The following is a 20,019-nucleotide window of genomic DNA, read 5'->3' on the forward strand; positions in this document are numbered from 1 at the left end:
GTGGTAATAAGCATGTTGTGAACGATAAGCAATTGTATGTGGTAATAAGCATGTTGTGAATGATAAGCAATTGTATGTGGTAATAAGCATGTTGTGAACGATAAGCAATTGTATGTGGTAATACGCATGTTGTGAATGATAAGCAATTGTATGTGGTAATAAGCATGTTGTGAACGATAAGCAATTGTATGTGGTCATAAGCATGTTGTGAACGATAAGCAATTGTATGTGGTAATAAGCATGTTGTGAATGATAAGCAATTGTATGTGGTAATAAGCATGTTGTGAACGATAAGCAATTGTATGTGGTAATAAGCATGTTGTGAATGATAAGCAATTGTATGTGGTAATAAGCATGTTGTGAACGATAAGCAATTGTATTTGGTAATAAGCATGTTGTGAATGATAAGCAATTGTATGTGGTAATAAGCATGTTGTGAACGATAAGCAATTGTATGTGGTAATAAGCATGTTGTGAACGATAAGCAATTGTATGTGGTAATAAGCATGTTGTGAACGATAAGCAATTGTATGTGGTAATAAGCATGTTGTGAATGATAAGCAATTGTATGTGGTAATAAGCATGTTGTGAATGATAAGCAATTGTATGTGGTAATAAGCATGTTGTGAATGATAAGCAATTGTATGTGGTAATAAGCATGTTGTGAATGATAAGCAATTGTATGTGGTAATAAGCATGTTGTGAATGATAAGCAATTGTATGTGGTCATAAGCATGTTGTGAACGATAAGCAATTGTATGTGGTAATAAGCATGTTGTGAATGATAAGCAATTGTATGTGGTAATAAGCATGTTGTGAACGATAAGCAATTGTATGTGGTAATAAGCATGTTGTGAATGATAAGCAATTGTATGTGGTAATAAGCATGTTGTGAATGATAAGCAATTGTATGTGGTAATAAGCATGTTGTGAATGATAAGCAATTGTATGTGGTCATAAGCATGTTGTGAACGATAAGCAATTGTATGTGGTAATAAGCATGTTGTGAATGATAAGCAATTGTATGTGGTAATAAGCATGTTGTGAATGATAAGCAATTGTATGTGGTAATAAGCATGTTGTGAATGATAAGCAATTGTATGTGGTAATAAGCATGTTGTGAATGATAAGCAATTGTATGTGGTCATAAGCATGTTGTGAATGATAAGCAATTGTATGTGGTAATAAGCATGTTGTGAATGATAAGCAATTGTATGTGGTCATAAGCATGTTGTGAACGATAAGCAATTGTATGTGGTAATAAGCATGTTGTGAACGATAAGCAATTGTATGTGGTAATAAGCATGTTGTGAATGATAAGCAATTGTATGTGGTAATAAGCATGTTGTGAACGATAAGTAATTGTATGTGGTAATAAGCATGTTGTGAATGATAAGCAATTGTATGTGGTAATAAGCATGTTGTGAATGATAAGCAATTGTATGTGGTAATAAGCATGTTGTGAATGATAAGTAATTGTATGTGGTCATAAGCATGTTGTGAATGATAAGTAATTTATTTCGTGAACATGACATGAATATCAAGTGAATGTTATGCGTTTTCGCCATGGTGAGAAAGATAAGCACTTGTATGTGGTGAGCAGGGAGGCAATCTGTTCCCTTGGCCCCTATTTGAGGCCTACCCCGTACCGGCAGCATATGCCCCGATCATGGACCCATGTCTTCTGATGCAGCCAGGTGTGGTACAGTCTTGGAGTGTGTTTACCATCGAACATGGGACAATTTGCACATTATGTATCTGATCCATTTATGGATGTTATTGCTGAACTAAGCTGGCACATCGTTACAGGAGCAATCTGTTGGCCTGGAAACTGAATTTAAGGGTTTTCGACTCTGTGTGTGTTTGCAGAGTGTGAGCTGCTAAGCTTTATGCAAAGAATGGAGAAAGGAAAGCACAATTGCATTATTCAATGTAAGGAGCTGTTCAGCAAAGTGCTCACCGAATCGCCTTCATCGCTCACCCCACCAGGTAATTTGTTCGTCATTATTCACATTTCCTTCAGGTGTTCATTCATTCAGGATGACTTCATTTCACACAGGCTGACTGGCACAGTCTGCAAGCAGCCATCAATCATCTGGACTGGTCTCCCATCTCGACTGCCTCTGACATCAATTCTTCCTGGGAATTCTTCCAAAACAAACTGCTCTCTCTCATGCACAGATGTATCCCATCTCGTCTTCAGTTGTCGTACCCTTCCTCCCGGCCATGGTACACTGAATCTTGTGGTGAGGCAGTTGCCCTGAAACAACTTGCCTTTGCCTCTTGGAAGTGTTACGTGGTCCTCCCGGTGACTACCTGGTCTCGGTGACCCCCGGACCGTGAGAGGAACTCCGCCAGAAAGATCTATTATTTATGCGCTTTCATAACGCAATCAATATGAATTCCAGTCAACAAGAAACTCCACACCAAGGATCCGGAATAATCAATGATATATTCCCCGAGCAATCAACAACCATCAACAATCAACAATCAACAATTAATCACCAATATTATTAAGATGGCCATCTTATATATGTGTGTGTCCCCTTTCCCCACTCCCGACCCCTTGGGTACTCACGACCCCTTTGGTCTCTGTCCCTCACAATGTCTCTGGGCCCCTCCTGACCAAGATGATGGTCGGCTTCTCCGCACACGGGCGGTTGAACGAACCCCGGGCGGACGTGCTCCAAACGTGTACGTCGTGCACCGGGGACAGCTGCTGCAGCGCACACCTCCTTGCCAAGCAATGGGGCAAAACCAAGCGCGGCTTGCACCGCGCGCGAGGCCCAAGGTGCGACCCGTACGCGTCCTTGTAGACGGTGAGGCGAACTGTGCCGGACGCTGGGTTCCGTGCACGAACCCACGGCAACTTGACGTGTCAAGGGGTAATTACCCCGTGCAGGTAACTCCTTTTGTCAGACGGGCTTTCAAACGCAGCGTCCTCCACGCTGCTCTATATCGATCCCAACTCGCGTCGGAGCTGGGCGAGGAAGAGGAAGAAGATCGTCGCTTCTCCAGGACCTCGTGTCTTTTCTTCTTCCGTTTCTGGTCTCCTTTTTCCCAGAAGGGCTCCTGACCCTTAAATCACAACACCCGTTACTCGACTACACATTGATAAGCAAAGACCTGAATAGTAATTCACATAAATCCACATAAATCCGTAACACTCCCCCCCTTCAAGAAAGAAAGTTTGAACCCAGCGAAAACTTTCTTTGCCGGCCAATTTGGATAAACAAACCAGATAACTCACCCCCCCCCCCCCCCCCCCCCAAATCATCAGTTCCCCCCGGGCACAGTCATCACTTAAAAATAAAGCAACAAAATTTCACACAATCCCCTAGATTAATTCCCTCTGGACCAAGCGTCAACCACTTCTAGTTTCTCTTGAATGGTGGTTAAGAGGTGGTGACCAAAGCCCCCAAATTTAAACCTCTCTATAGCACTTTTTCGGGAGGCCCAGCGGAGTATTCCCTACATGGACATTGGACGCCTTAAGGAATGTGGAGTTCACGGTTAGTCCGGGGAGGAAAGTTCATTACATGGACGCCTTTAAGAACGTGGAGTTCACGGTTAGTCCGTGCAGGAAAGTTCACTACCTGGACGCCTTTAAGAACGTGGCGTTCACGGTTAGTCCGTGTAGGAGCCCCGGCTCGGCGGCTCCACCGTATATAGGGTTTCAACTTCTCCAGACTCCTAACAGTTACGGTGGGACCCCTTGTCCCAGCCGTTACCTGACTGGTGGTCTCCTTCTCGGCCAGTGCTCTGACCTTCATTCTTTCGGGAGGTGCCGTAACTCTGGGAGCCTCCATAGTAATATCGGCTGCTGCCCACACCAAAACTACCGCCAAGTGGTCCTCTTCTGTAGACCTCTCGACGCCTACGAAATGCCTTCCCTACTGTTATGGTCCGACCTTCCAAATCCTTACCATTCCAATTCTTCTCTGCCTCCCTGGCGTCTCTTGTGCTTGCAAACGTGACAAAGCCGAACCCTCTTGACCGTTGCGTTTCCCTGTCTTTTACCACCCGCACTTCCACCAGCGGCCCATATCTGTTGAAGACAGAGGTCAGAACTTCTTCCTCTGTGTTGAAGTTCAGTCCCCCTACAAATAACTTGGAACTTTTGTCGCCATCCCGAGCTGGTGTGGTGTTATTTTCCCTGCTGTGCTCTTTACCAACCCTCGGGTTACCATAAATTTGCCCCCCGGCCAAATCATTCCCGATAATCACAGATACTCCCTCTACAGGAAGCGTGGCTTGTAAACCGACGGTGACCGGTCCTGACACCAAATCGGATTCCAAATGGATGACATGAAGTGGGGCACTAACACAGCCACCGATCCCTTGTAACCGAACACTATCACCAGTTGCGGTACTCTTTGACAATGGCAAAATGCCTTCAAGCATTAAGGATTGATGGGCTCCTGTGTCCCTCAAAACCCTAACCGGTCTTGGGTTAGTCAAGTCTCCCTTGAGTGAGACCAACCCCTCATAAATAAATGGTTGGTAACTCTTCTGTGGGCGATTTCTTACGCTTGCCATCGCATTCGGAGTGGTAATAGTCAGACTCCGCTCTGGGTTTTCCCTTTTCATGAGGTAACAACTGGACATCAAGTGTCCAGGTTTCTTGCAAAAAGCGCAAGTAGGCCCGGAGGAAAAACTCGTGGTCTGCCTCGGGCCCCCTGAAAAATAAGTTTGTCTTGGGCCCGTAGCCCCCTGATTTCGAACAGTTCGGGTATCAGCGTTGTCCCCATATTCATCTCGAGGCCGCCGCCATGTATAGTCGTTCTCCGCACCTGCTGTTCCACACCTCCCCTGCGGAGATCTAGGCGAGGAGTTAGGTTCGTGGACCCCTATCTGGTGTGTTAAGGCATAATCATCTGCCATGGTGGCTGCGTCCCACAACTTCGGTACTTTCTTTTCCTGCAGGTACACTTTGATGTCCTCGTGGACACACTGTTGAAATTCCTCCACCAGCATCAGGTCACGCAATGCTTCGAAGTCGTTCCCGACTCCTTTTGACTCACACCACCGATCAAACATATTTTCTTTCACTCTAGCAAACTCCACATGGGTCTCACTCTCCCTCTTCCTGGCATTCCTGAATTTTTGCCGGTAAGCTTCCGGAACCAACTCAAAGGCTTTGAGGATGTGCTTCTTCAATACCTCATAATCTGCACATTGGTCCATTGGTAGCGCCGAATAAATCTCTTGAGCTTTACCCACCAGCACACTTTGCACTAGTATGGTCCAGGCCTCCTCCGGCCAGTTTAACTGTCGAGCCACTTTCTCAAAGTGTGGAGAAAATTTAGCGACTTCCTTTTCACTGAAGGGTGGAACCAGCCTCACATGTCTGCCCACATCCCAGGTGTTCTGGCTAGGTGTCGACCCCATCAGCAAGGGTGGTACCTCTCCCCGTTCTCTCATTAACTCCAGCTCCTTGAATTTAATTTCTTGCTGAAGCTCCATGTCACGTTCCTTTAATTCCCTTTCCGCTTTTCTCTCCTCTGCTTCGAGGTCCCTTGCAGCTCTCCTCTCCTCTGCTTTTCTCCCTTCTAACCTTTCCTGGAGTTCTCGTTCCACTCTCCTTTCCTCTGCTTGTTTCTCTTCTCTCCTCTCTTCTGCTTTCCTTTCCTCTTCTGATCTTTCCTTTTCTGCTTTCCTTTCTTCTTCTGCTCTTTCCTTTTCTGCTTTCCTTTCTTCTTCTGCTCTTTCCTTTTCTGCTTTCCTTTCTTCTTCTGCTCTTTCCTTTTCTGCTTTCCTTTCTTCTTCTGCTCTTTCCTTTTCTGCTTTCCTTTCTTCTTCTGCTCTTTCCTTTTCTGCTTTCCTTTCTTCTTCTTTTAACCTTTCCTGGAGTTCTCGTTCCACTCTCCTTTCCTCTGCTTGTTTCTCTTCTCTCCTCTCTTCTGCTTTCCTTTCCTCTTCTTTGATCCGTTCCTAGCTCCGTAATTGCAACTCCAGTTTCCGGAGCTCCACGTCTTCTGGTTCTTCGAGTAGCCACTCCCAGGCTAACTCGTCCCATGTTCCTAATCCCACCATACATTGTATTGTAGCGGTTACCGCTGGATGTACATAATCGCCTTGCACCGGCCAGAACACGGCCAGACGCGCCTCTCCCGGGCATGCCCGGACTCACTGTTCCCGGGCACGCCCGAACCTCCCGGGCACGCCCGGTCTCGTCTTTCCCGGGCATGCCCGCTCTCGCCTTTCCAGGGCTCGCCCAGAGCGTCCGGGCATGCCCGCTATCGCCTTTCCAGGGCTCGCCCAGAGCGTCCGGGCATGCCCGCTATCGCCTTTCCAGGGTACGCCCAGAGCGTCCGGGCATGCCCGCTATCGCCTTTCCAGGGCTCGCCCAGAGCGTCCGGGCATGCCCGCTATCGCCTTTCCAGTGCTCGCCCAGAGCGCCCGGGCACGCCCAGCCTCGACTTGCCAGGCCGCAGCCAAACACGCCCGGGCAGGTCCAGACTCGCCTTTCCAAGGCTCGCCCTTGATACCCGGGCATGCCCGGTATAGCTTTTGCCGGGCAAACTTCCCGACATAAATGTGTATATATATTGTTGCCCGAAAAACTGGCTTGTGAGAATACCTGAGCTGTTTGGTTTCAATAAAGCAACTCGGACGAATTCCGTCTTTGGTCGCGTCAATTCTTTCGACTCGCGTTGGAGCGCAGTTCCTTCAGTATCACCGTGGTCTGCAACTCTGCCTTCCTCAAATTAGTTCGGACCTCCAAGTTAAAATGTTTGGCCAATTTCAAGAGGTCCGACTTTAGTAACGCTCGGAACTGTGCCTCACTCGGGGTTACCGCAAAGTTCTGTGCCACAAACGCCATGGTGCCTATCGTTAACACCTGTTAACCTTCACCCAAGACTTTACCCCCAATTTCCCAAAAATTTACCAATTAATACTTAATTAATAAATTTTAATTAATAAAAATATTATTTTATTATTTTATACAATTTTAGATCCCGGACGTAGACCCAATTGCGAATCCGCAAATCGTAATTTGAACGAGCCCCCAATTCTGTTATGTGGTCCTCCCGGTGACTACCTGGTCTCAGTGACCCCCGGACCGTGAGAGGAACTCCGCCAGAAAGATCTATTATTTATGCGCTTTCGTAACGCAATCAATATGAATTCCAGTCAACAAGAAACCCCACACCAAGGATCCGGAATAATCAATGATATATTCCCCGAGCAATCAACAATCAACAACCATCAACAATCAACAATCAACAATTAATCACCAATATTATTAAGATGGCCATCTTATATATGTGTGTGTCCCCTTTCCCCACTCCCGACCCCTTGGGTACTCACGACCCCTTTGGTCTCTGTCCCTCACAATGTCTCTGGGCCCCTCCTGACCAAGATGATGGCCGGCTTCTCTGCACACGGGCGGTTGAACGAACCCCGGGCGGACGTGCTCCAAACGTGTACGTCGCGCACCGGGGACAGCTGCTGCAGCGCACACCTCCTTGCCAAGCAACGGGGCAAAACCAAGCGCGGCTTGCACCGCGCGCGAGGCCCAAGGTGCGACCCGTACGCGTCCTTGTAGACGGTGAGGCGAACTGTGCCGGACGCTGGGTTCCGTGCACGAACCCACGGCAACTTGACGTGTCAAGGGGTAATTACCCCGCGCAGGTGACTCCTTTTGTCAGACGGGCTTTCAAACGCAGCGTCCTCCATGCTGCTCTATATCGATCCCAACTCGCGTCGGAGCTGGGCGAGGAAGAGGAAGAAGATCGTCGCTTCTCCTGGACCTCGTGTCTTTTCTTCTTCCGTTTCCGGTCTCCTTTTTCCCAGAAGGGCTCCTGACCCTTTAATCACAACACCCGTTACTCGACTACACATTGATAAGCAAAGACCTGAATAGTAATTCACATAAATCCACATAAATCCGTAACAGAAGGTAAATCCAACTGAAGGCAATCTCAGTTCCTTCCACCAAACTCGGAACAAGTGTGGTCTACCCTCAGGAGTGCCAGGAATCACTATCTCTCCACACTCAAGATTGAACTCTCAAACCTGTCTCCTTCCTCCAAATCCTAGTGGCGTCAGCCTGCTCCCAATTATCAGCAACGTCATGGAATCCATCATTGCTTCGGATATCAAATCCTTCCTCTTCTCCAATGGCTTGATCTCTGATCATCAATTTGGATTCAGACCAGGTCATTCGACTCTGGACATGTTGCTTCTGCTGTCTCAACAATGGATGGAGGTCCTCAATGCCAAACAGGAAATCAGAGCTGTCTCCCTTGATATATCACGTGCCTTCAATACGGTCTGGCACACAGAACTGCTCACCAAACTCTCCTCCTCTGGTATCCATGGAAATCTCCACTCATGGCTTGCGGACTTCCTCTCTGGTCGAAGGCAACGTGTGGCCCTGAATGGATTTCTCTCATCTCCCCTTCCTGTTCTGGCTGGAGTTCCCCAAGGTAGTGTTCTGGGCCCTGTGCTATTTCTGGTCTTCATCAATGATCTCTCAGACTCTGGAAAATCCTCTCTATCTCTTTGCTGATGACTCCACTCTCTGCCGCTCCATTCCTCATCCCTCAGATCGGCAGTCTGCAGCCTCCTCACTCTCTGCAAACCTGGACAAAATCACAGACTGGTCAAGCAAGTGGAACATGTCTTTCAAGCCTGACAAATCCCACACTCTTACTATGTCTGTCCAAAAAGAGCGACTGGAAAACCCTCCCATCTACTTTCTCAACAATCCTCTCCAAGAAGTTCTGTCGCTGAAGCTTTTGGGTCTCACTATCTGCCATGATCTTTCTTGGGAAAACCACATTTCCAAGCTGGCCTCCAAAGCCAGTCGCCGACTGGGCATCCTCCGTCGTGCGAAGTCCTTCCTCGGCACACCTGAGCTCCTCACCACATACAAGGCTTTCATCCGCAGCTCAAGGGAATACTGTTCCCCCCTCTGGGCCGGTGCTCCTGCCTCACACCTAGCTCGGCTTCACGCTGTTGAAACCAAAGCTTTCAGAATCATTGGAATCTCCTGCGATGAAGCTAACTCCGAGGGCCTTTCACTCACTCACCACAGGCAGGTTGGTGGTCTTTCTGTCTTCTACCGACTCCTCTCCGGCCTTGCTCCCTCAGCTCTCTCTGTGCTCTGTCCCCCTAATATTCCTAGAGGTCGCACAAGATCTGCCAGCAACGCTCTTATGGTTAAACTGCCAAAATCTAGGCTTTCTGCTCACCTTCACTCTTTTAATTCCCCTTTTCTCCCGCCTCTGGAACAAACTCCCCCACTCCCTTCAATCCCACTCCTCCCTCCAGGTCTTTAAAACAGCTGTTCACCACCATCTCTTATCTTCCCCCATCCAAAACCTTGATCTTTTCTACCCCCGCGGGGGTGGATTTACCCGCTAATTTTCACCCCAGATACACTTTCTTTTGGAAATTCCAACTTCTTTCCTGGAAGTCCTCTTGCAGTGTTGATATGTTTGAAATCTCTACCACCTCCCCTCAATCCCCCCCCCCCCCCCCCCCCCCACATTTCTCTCGGTGTCTTGCTCTCAAATGTTGTGTTTGTGACCTTCCCCCTCTCTCCCCATCTAGTGTTCCGCTCCCCTTATTTTGTGTTTTATGTGTCGGTTGACTTTTTGTGTGATTAATGTTTGCTCTTTCACGAGCCTCGATCTTGTATACAAAAAAAAAAAAAGGTGAGCCCTGTATGTTTATGCCCATTGGTCCCATATATTTTTTCTTTTTTCTGTCCTTAATCAAACTCCATTTCTCTTGCAGTGCTCATGGATTTTCTGGAACACCTTCTTCCTTGCTTGGTTGAAGATCCTGCTCAGGAGGTCTTTCGAAGTCCAGACTACACAGGTATCTTGTAATCCCCAAGCTCCTTTACCTCGTGTGTGTGTGTGTGTGTGTGTGTGTGTGTGTGTGTGTGTGTGTGTGTGTGTGTGTGTGTGTGTGTGTGTGTGTGTGTGTGTGTGTGTGTGTGTATGTGTGTTACACACTGCTCTAACCACTGCCTACTATGTGCTGCAGTGACACATGATCAATTGACGGTCACGCCATTGTCACCTGTACAAGAACTGGGAGTCAAGATGGTAACTCGGTAATAAATGCTGAATCTTTTCTCCTGTGTTCTGGAAACAGCTTCACCATCGGATTTAACGTTCATATTTTCATGATTTATCTGAATACATGATATGAACTCACCATTGTCACCCGAATACTCTGAATCCAATTTTATGTCATGCATGATAATCAGATCCATGGAATGATATAATTAGATAATTAATTGGTAAGATGTGATTTTTTTTACAGGTGCTTTTGTAGGAACAACTGAGGGTTATCTGCAATAATTAAGGGTTAGCTACAATAATTAAGGGTTATCTACAATAATTAAGGGTTATCTGCAATAATTAAGGGTTATCTGCAATAATTAAGGGTTATCTACAATAACAAGCGTACGCCTAAGTCCCCCGTCGCGGAAGTGATGTGAGTTGACAAAGTGGAAGACGCAGAAAACATGCTATGATATGATATTTCGCTCACAAGGTTCAGACATACATGGTGGCGGCCATCTTGGATTTTGACGTGGCGACCCAATTTTCAATAGCGTTCTTCCTTATGCCTAGATACACCCACACACCAGATTAGAAGTTGGTACTTCGCTTATTTTTCGAGATATTCCGCTCACAAGGTTCAGACATACATGGCGGCGGCCATCTTGGATTTTTGACGTGGCGACCCAATTTTCAATGGCGTTCTTCCTTGTGCCTAGATACATCCACACACCAGATTAGAATTCAGTAGTTCGTTTATTTTTCAAGATATTTCGTTCACAAGGTTCAGACATATATATGGTGGTGGCCATCTTGGATTTTGACGTGGCGACCCAATTTTCAATCGGGTTCTTCCTTATGCCTAGATACACCCACACACCAGATTAGAAGTTCGTACTTCGCTTATTTTTCAAGATATTACACTCACAAGTTTCAGACATACATGGCATCAGACATATATGGCGGCGGCCATCTTGGATTTTGACGTGGGTTGCACCCACACACCAAATTCGAATGCGGTCCCTCGCTTACGCATGCACGGACGGACGGACGGACGGACACACGGACAAAGGGGAAAACCATAGTCCACCTTTCGCTCCGCGGTGCGACAGGGGACAATTAAGCGTTATCGACAATTAATTAATGGTTATCTACAATAATTAAGGGTTATCTACAATAATTAAGGGTTATCTATCTATAATTCCAGTAATCTCTGTGTGTATGTGTGTGTGTATGTGTGTATGTGTGTATGTGTGTTTGTCTGTGACCGCTGTTTCTCGACAACCACGGGTCCGATATACTTGAAACTTGCCAGGTATATTGCTGGGGACCCGAGGATGTGCCTTTTCAAGGTTTCATATTAATCGGAGAAGTAGTTACCGAGCTATGGCGATTTATTTACCAAACTCCGCAAGCCGTTCGCTTTGGACCAAACCATTTCATGTAAATAGAGGGGGGGGATTGTCACCGTACTCGCAAGCTGTTCGCTTTGGACCAAACCATTTCATGTAAATAGAGGGGGGGGGATATAATTTTAGATATATATATAGTACGGGCATGCCCTAGTCTACAATAATTAAGGGTTATCTGCCATAATTAAGGGTTATCTACAGTAATTAAGGGTTATCTGCAATAATTTAGGGTTATCTACAATAATTAAGGGTTATCTACAATAATTAAGGGTTATCTACAATAATTGAGGGTTATTTAACTCAAATGTCATTTCATATAGCTGAAGGTGCAAGTTGGAAAATACTATGATTTGTGAAAATTGCTCCTGAACAATCTTGTAATGTTAGCAAAGTTGTAGTTTAGTTTATCATGTGCTTTGTCTCTGCTAGCAAGTTTGGAAGTCTCGTTTGCCTCATGTGTAACCAATGTTCATGTCCACTTAAGCACAGCTTTAGCCTATGGCATCTTGTTTCGTCTTCTAGGAATGCTGTGTTGTAATAACAGCCATTTTTTTGCCCTGTTTGATCATCTGCGGTAAACAAGACATCACATCTACCATCTTCAGATAGCCTTTCGTGGCAAGGTTATCCTTTTTTGTGAACCGGGAAGTACGAGTAACTGCAGGCGGCATTAGGCATCAAACCTGCAATTGATTCTGCTTTACAAGGAATATTTCCATCTTTTAAGCCAAATTGTGGAAAAAGTAAATTTGGCCATTTATTTAGGTGGAAGCAAATAAATTCAAATCTTTAAAAATTCCATCTTACTGAAATGCGACTACGAACGAACCTATAAAATGGTGTTGTTCTTGTTGAAGTAAGCATTAATGTTTTGGTTGCTTTGGACACCATATTGGTTGCTCAGGAAGGATCATCACAATGAGGTCACAAATGGTCAAATCATAATCGCTATGCCTATTGTTACGTGCTCCTCCCCAAACCCCGGTCACGGTGTACCTCCGAGCCTCGAGAGGAGTCACGGCAGAAAGATGTGTTATTCTGTGTGTCAAAGATCAATGGTGAAACCACACCAATTGTTACCAACAAACCAGTATTGTATTAAGGTCACACAAGAATAACAGCACAAAAACAATAGTAATCAATTGCACAACCAATATATCATTCCCATGATGGTACCATCAGTTTCGTACAATATAACTCACTGTGCTCCAAGTGAGCAAAAAGAACATTCCCAATGTCTCTATCCCAGCATCAAGCCAAAGTTGGTTCCGGCTTCAAGCCAAAGTCGATCCACTCCAGTGATCGTCAGAACGATGTTGTTTCAAGACCAGAATCCCGTTCGGTTGACAGTTACACTATCAAAGATGGGCAAAGGTACTCTCAAGAGGCGACTGGGGAATCACACCTTCGGGTATGGATGTTCAACGGCTCCCCACATGGCGAACCGCAAATTCCCACTCAAAATCCACGTTACGCACACACACCAGATTAACGTCTGGATGCGGTGCAATGGTTGAAGCGAGGTGAAAAACCTGGAGCGAGGAAATCGTGCGCGAGGCAAAATGGCCAACGGCCCGTTCTCGAGACGTAATGGCACTCCAACGATTCTCTTCGGAATCGACCGCAAAACCTGTCACGCAGGTTTATCTGTCACAGCGATAACAACTCTGTCGCAGGAATCCCTTTCCCAGGAAACCCAAAGTTAACTCGTGACCCTCGTTCACCAACATTCGCTCCAGACCTCGAAGCAGCTCGGCTTCTTGTCCGGCTCACTCGCTCCGCCTTCTTTTCCTCTTCTTCCTCTTCGTCTTCGTCCGGTTCCGGTTTCTTTTAAAACATTAACTTTTTTTACCTTTTGAAAATAGTAATCTCTATTTCACTTAAACGACAACAATAGTAGTACATGCAACCAAAAATGTTTACAGTGGATGAGAACCACAACAACGGAAGTGACGAATCCGCAACACTATGTCCTATCGGCTATGCAGGGTGTCCACAAAGTCTTGTTTGGCTTGGTTGTAATATAGTATTAAAACTGGAACAAGACTTTGTGGACACGCTGATATACCAGTTTTCTCCATCAAAATCCATCATCTCTGATTTCGAAAAAAAATAAAAATAAAATTGGATCCATTGATATGTCTGTTTCACATTGATCACTTCAGAGATTTTGGAGATCTTTCAGATCTCTTTGAAAATAAAGAAATTAATAAATTAGCAATAGCTGCTAAGGTTTTGGATCATTGGGCTTCATTGGAGGATGTGCACTAGATCTCATGACTTGTAGGAACCTTGTGAAATTTTATAGTTTCTCAATTTAGCATCTCTGAGAAAAATATATCTCACAAAATATGGGAGATTAATTCTGTTTGTAATTGGGAATTTTAAAACTCCAGCAAAATTAACTTGGAAGCTGAATAATAATATCTATACTATAAAAGGAGGCATGCGTCCGTCATCCATGTGTGCGAGTTCCACCCAATGGTTGGACAGTTCGCCTGACTCCCACAATTTCTATACTACTGCTGCCAATTTAGGAACCTTTTATAATACACCCTTTAGAACCATTTCTCTCAAGCACTGCTTTTACCATGGAGGTTATGCAGGTTTCCTATTATTTCCGACTATTTTCTCTTATAATTGTGAGTTGAACAGGCGACTGTGACTGGTTTCTGTGACGTCTGTGATAGCATGATAGGGGAGCAGAATGCGTTAGATATTCCGCTGTTTCGACGTGTGAATGCCGGTTTGCTCATATGAGTAGGAGGAGGGTGAGAGTAATGATGTGATAGCTTTGTAAGGGGGAGGTTGTGGCTGAGACTTTTTTTGTTGAGGAGTTCTCAGAATTGCATGTGTAAGTTTACTCACAGTAAAAATGTTTGTGTGTGTGTGTGTCACTGTAAGGGGGTGACACAATCACTCTACGGGTAATGTGCTCGTAATGATGAAATGCCGATGAAAGAGCTTTACATATCGTGTGCAGTACAAATACATCGTAGATGTTATGTACGTTGACCGGAAATACAAGGACATCAGTGGACAATGGAAAAAATTGACACAGTATAGTAAATGGGATTTGAACCTGAGATTCCAGCATCAGGAGAGCTATATGCTTAAATGGGAATGCTCTATGCTTAGATGGGAATGACAGAATGTAGTGGCAGGACCAGGGGCCATAGTATTAGACTATTAGAGTAAACCGAAGGGTTGGGATAGTTGTAAGGAAGAGGTTAATGCATGGAATAGTCTCCATGGAAAGGCAGTGGCAGTAGAAAGAATAGAAAGATTTAAACTGTAATTGGATAGACACTGATAAGCGTTGGGGATAGAGAGGTAGGTACATGGATATTGGCAGGACTTGCACTGGGTACAACTTGGGTATGGATGGGTGATTGATTCACATTTCGAATCTGCACACGACACCTTTTCACTCTTCCCTTGCAGGTACGGTCAGCGGATCGGCCTGCTGAAAAATCCAGTTAAGGCAGAGCATGACCTAACCCTGCTGCATCAGCGGGCTCACGCACTTCTGAGCCTTCAACGACGTCCGCTAGGCGTGGACGCCCAGCCAACGTCCGACGTGATCCAATACAAGCATGACTGGTTTGTCTCCACCGTGTTCTTGATGGCAGGGGGCAACATGGATCGTAGCTGGCACCTGTTGTGTGCTCTTGCTCCATTGCTTGCCACGGCACTGCTGTGGCCATTTCGGCTCCATGCATCTGTAAGTTCCACAAGGACTTTCACCCCTGAATCTTCCACACGTATTGTCACTATTCTAATGCACTGTACAGTATTGTGCTATAGGCTTGACGAGAGTATGGTGCAGCTTTGCGATTGAGTCAAGGTATAAAATCTAGCTAGGGTGAAGGTTTGATGAAGGTATTCATTCATTTAAAAGATTGGGTTTAGGTATTTCCCTAAAGTTTGGGCTAAGGTGGTTACTTAGAGTATAGTTTCGGCATGGTATTTACCTCGCATTGGCAGGATAGCTAAGAGGGATGCTCACTCACCTTTGAAATGTATGGCCTGGGTTGAAATGTGGACCCAGCTATAAACTGTCACCCTGGTGCTTCACATACAGGATTGTTACCTCCGCCACCGAAGGTGGTCCGAGGTTATCTTTTCACCCCTGTCTGATTGTCTGTCTGTGAGCATAATATCTCAAAACGTTGTGGATGGATTATGACAAAACTGGTGGATGAGTAGGGTAAGTGACAAGAACAAGCCGATTCGGTTTTGGTAAACGTCCTGATGAAGATCCGGCATGTTGATGGGATACAAAACTCAAATTGTTCAGCCTGGCGGAGGTATGCGCTCCACCCAATGCTGTTCTAGTAGTTGTTGTTGTTGTTGTTGTTGTAGCTTCAACGCCACATGGTTGCGAAGCCAATGGAGCAAAGGTATCTGGCAATGTCAACCGCTCGATCCCAGAGATATTTTATGGAAGTAATGTTCAAGGATTGTCTGTGTTGAGTGTATGTTGAGAGGAGAGGTAGTTCGGATGTTTGGGAGGTTGAGGAGGTAGTTAGGTGATAGTAGATGTGGTTTTGAATGTAGGTATTGTGTGGAGCAGGTGGGATGTTGTTCTTGTTCTTTGTGATTCTCTGAGTTGGAGGGTGGTTTCACATAAAGATGCAGAGATATAACGGGCCGAGCTACCAATTGTGTATCTCGCATGCCTAAGTGATCCTGGATTGGGAGCATTTTTTGATTCGGTGTGGAGATAGTGGATGTTCATATAATTTGTACATCCTGTTATGATCCTGACGGTTTTGGGTTATTTGTAACTTACAGATATTGGTGCCGGATGTTGCTGGTGCCCAACTTGGGCCTGTGTAGTTTATGGTATTGTGAATGAATTGGTTTATGTTGGAGTGAGTAGCTCCTTTTGTTGTACGGAAGTGGTGTGTGCCTGAGTGCTGAATGTGTGTTGTTTTTGCACGCAACATTGGCACTGATGTTGAGGGAATGATGTTTGTATTGTGAGGAATGGAGCGGCAGAGAGTGGAGTCATCAGCAAAGAGATAGAGAGGATTTTCGAGAGAGTCAGAGAGATCATTGATGAAGACCAGAAAAAGCACGGGGCCCAGAACACTGCCTTGGGGAACTCCAGCCTGAACAGGAAGAGGAGATGAGAGAAACCCATTCAGGGCCACACGTTGACGACGACTAGAGAGGAAGCCCGCCAGCCATGCGTGGAGATTTCCATGGATACCAAAGGAGGAGAGTTTGGTGAGCAGAGCGGGGTGCCAGACCGTGTCGAAGGCACGTGATATGTCGAGGGAGACAGCTCTAATTTCCTGTTTGGCATTGAGGACCTCCATCCATTGTTGAGACAGCAGAAGCAGCATGTCCAGAGTAGAGTGACCAGGTCTGAAACCAAATTGATGATCAGAGATCAAGCCATTGGAGAAGAGGAAAGATTTCATATCAGAAGCAATGATGGATTCCATGACTTTGCTGATAATTGGGAGAAGGCTGATTGGTCTGTAGTTGCTAGGATCTGTTTTTGCACCTTTTTTGTGCAAAGCGGTGATGTTGGCTGATTTCCAAGCAGATGGCAGTTGACCTTGAGCAAAAGAGAGGGTGAAGAGAACAGAGAGAGGGTGAGATAGAGCAGCAGAGCAGGATTTTAGGACCCGTGGGCTGATGCCGTCGGGTCCAGTTGCAGAATCAGAGTCGAGGGTTGACAGAAACTTTTCCACCTTGTCAGGAGGAAAGGACACGGAGTCCAGGAGCAGCAGGGTACGACTGGGTATGGTGGGTACAGAGAGGGATGGGTTTGGGACACAAGATTTAGAGGCAAACACAGAGTTGAGGCATTCAGCTTTTTCACGTGCGGAGTCAGCTGTGTAGCCGTTTGAGGTAAGGGAGGGGATGGAGGGGGAACAAACACCAGAAACGGATTTGACCAGACGCCACCAGGATTTGGAAGAGGGAGACAGATAAGAGAGTTCGATCTTGAGAACGGAGAACTGACACAATCTGTCAATTTCCCGACCTGGATCTCAGTCAACGGAGCATCTTCTCATCTAGACTTTGTTGTGACAAACTTCCCTGCAAATGTCTGCTGCTCTTCTTCTGCTCCATTCAGTTCATCTGACCATATGCTTGTTAAAGTGGACATCTCTCTGGCCATTCTCAGAGAGCCTCCTCAGCGTCCACGAGTCTGGTATTTCACTCAGGCCAACTGGCACGGTCTTCAAGCAGCCATCAATCATCTGGACTGGTCTCCCATCTCTGCTGCCTCTGACATCAACTCATCCTGGGAATGCTTCCAAAGTAAATTGCTCTCTCTCATGCACAGATTTATCCCATCCCGTCTGCAGCTGTCATACCCTTCCTCCCGTCCATGGTACACGGAATATTGTGGTGAGGCAGTTGCCCTGAAACAACTTGCCTTTGCCTCCTGGAAGGCAAATCCAATGGAAGGCAATCTCATTTCCATTCACAAAGCCCGGAACAAGTGTGTGTCCACCCTCAAGAGAGCCAGGAAACAATATCTCTCCACTCTCAAAACTGAACTCTCAAACTTGTCTCCCTCTTCCAAATCCTGGTGGTGTCTGGTCAAATCTGTTTCTGGTGCTTGTTCCACCTCCATCCCCTCCCTTACATCAAATGGCGACACAGCTGACTCCACAAGTGAAAAAGCTGAATGCCTTAACTCTTTCTTTGCCTCAAAATCTTGTGGCCCAAACCCGTCTCTCTCTTTACAAATCGTACCCAGTCGTACGCAAATGCTCCTGGACACTGTGTCCTTCGCTCCTGACAAGGTGGAGAAGTGTCTGTCCAGACGGATCAACTGGACCAGACGGCATCAGCCCACGGGTCCTAAAATCCTGCTCTGCCGCTCTTTCACACCCTCTAACTGTTCTCTTCACCCTCTCTTTTGCTCAAGGTCATCTGCCATCAGCTTGGAAACCAGCCAACATTACCGCTTTTCACAAAAATGTGCAAAAACAGATCCTAGCAACTACAGACCAATCAGCCTGCTCCCAATTATCAGCAAAGTCATGGAAGCCATCATTGCTTCGGATATCAAATCCTTCCTCTTCTCCAAAGGCTTGATCTCTGATCATCAATTTGGTTTCAGATCAGGTCATTCTACTCTGGACATGCTGCTTCTGCTGTCTCAACAATAGATGGAGGTCCTCAATGTCAAACAGGAAATCTTCGACACCTTTGCTGTCTCCATTGACATATCACGTGCCTTCGATACGGTCTGGCACCCCGCTCTGCTCACCAAACTCTCCTCATATGGTATCCATGGAAATCTCCACGCATGGCTTGCAGATTTCCTCTCTGGTCGCAGCCAACGTGTGGCCCTGAATGGATTTCACTAATCCCCCCTTCCTGTTCAGGCTGGAGTTCCCCAAGGTAGTGTTCTGGGCCCTGTGCTTTTTCTGGTCTTCATCAATGATCTCTCCGACTCTCTGGAAAATCCTCTCTATCTCTTTGCTGATGACTCCACTCTCTGCCGCTCCATACCTCATCCCTCAGATCGGCAGTCTGCAGCCTCCTCTCTCTCTCTCTCTATCTGCAGTCCTGGACAAAATCACAGACTGGTCAAACAAGTGGAACATGTCTTTCAATCCTGACAAATCTCACACTCTCACCATGTCTCTCCGAAATGACCGACGGGACAACCCTCCCATATACTTTCTCAACAATCCTCTCCAAGAAGTTCTGTCACTCAAGCTTTTGGGTCTCACTATGTGCCATGATCTTTCCTGGGAAAACCACATTTCCAAGCTGGCCTCCAAAGCCAGTCGCCGAATGGGCATCATCCGTCATGTGAAGTCCTTCCTTGTCATACCTGAGCTCCTCACCACATACAAGGCTTTCATCCACAGCTTGATGGAATACTGCTCTCCCCTCTGAGTTGGTGCTCCTGCCTCACATCTCGCTCAGCTTCACGCCGTTGAAACGGCGTGAATGAAACGGCGTGAATGAATATGACTGAAAAATCAATCGAAATCGCTCGATATAGAGGTCTTGGCACAGAGGATCTTCTGAAGTATGATGTTGTGCCCTCTGCCATGCTGTTCGATGATGATGGGCTCATGACCAAGCCTGAGAAGAGTCAACTTATTCGTGAGCTTGAAGATAAACTGAAGTCTGACGATTATTCCTACCATCACAAGCCCGAGTCGGCCTTCTTGATAGACGTCACGGCAGCAGTTCGCAGAGTGCCCCTCACTGGACTTTCAAATTTCTCTGATTTGCTTTCAAAGTTCACACAGATGACCAATGTGTACCACAGTTATGGTAGATGTGATTACATCTTTGACATTTACAATGACAACCCATCAGTGAAAGACAGTGAACGGTTGCTGAGATGCAGTGTGACTCCAGTAGTTCTGAGCACGGTTGAACAGATAACCCCCCTTCCTCAGGACATGACAACATTCGGGCCATCAAACAAAAACAAAGTGCTGCTGGAGAAGCTAATCTATAGCCTCGTGTGTGAACAGTCATCACAAGGCCATGAACAGCTGACCATACTCAACCAGCTATGCATGGACAGTAACGACTACAACAACAACATGCATTTTAAGGCCATTTTCCCTGCTAGA

General features: G+C 46.2%; 1 protein-coding gene across 2 annotated transcripts in view; it reads left to right on the forward strand.

The window, feature by feature from the left end:
- Window positions 1–20,019, forward strand: part of TBC1D32 (TBC1 domain family member 32) — a 192,385-nt gene that overhangs the window by 125,314 nt on the left and 47,052 nt on the right. Inside the window, exons 26-30 of one of the 2 annotated variants that reach the window (XR_013622840.1) lie at window positions 1,604–1,697; window positions 1,870–1,989; window positions 9,751–9,834; window positions 10,006–10,067; window positions 14,885–15,164. Coding sequence is in view for 1 of the 2 variants with exons in the window: in XM_068110762.2 (XP_067966863.2) it covers window positions 1,604–1,697; window positions 1,870–1,989; window positions 9,751–9,834; window positions 10,006–10,075; window positions 14,885–15,164 (648 nt within the window). In the remaining variant the exon portion in view is untranslated. Of the gene's footprint in view, window positions 1–1,603; window positions 1,698–1,869; window positions 1,990–9,750; window positions 9,835–10,005; window positions 10,076–14,884; window positions 15,165–20,019 lie in introns of both variants that reach the window. The other variant, XM_068110762.2, reaches the window with a different exon arrangement.

This window comes from Myxine glutinosa, chromosome 3 (genome assembly GCF_964187855.1).
Source record: "Myxine glutinosa chromosome 3, kmMyxGlut1.1, whole genome shotgun sequence".
NCBI classification, from domain to species: Eukaryota; Metazoa; Chordata; class Myxini; order Myxiniformes; family Myxinidae; genus Myxine; species Myxine glutinosa.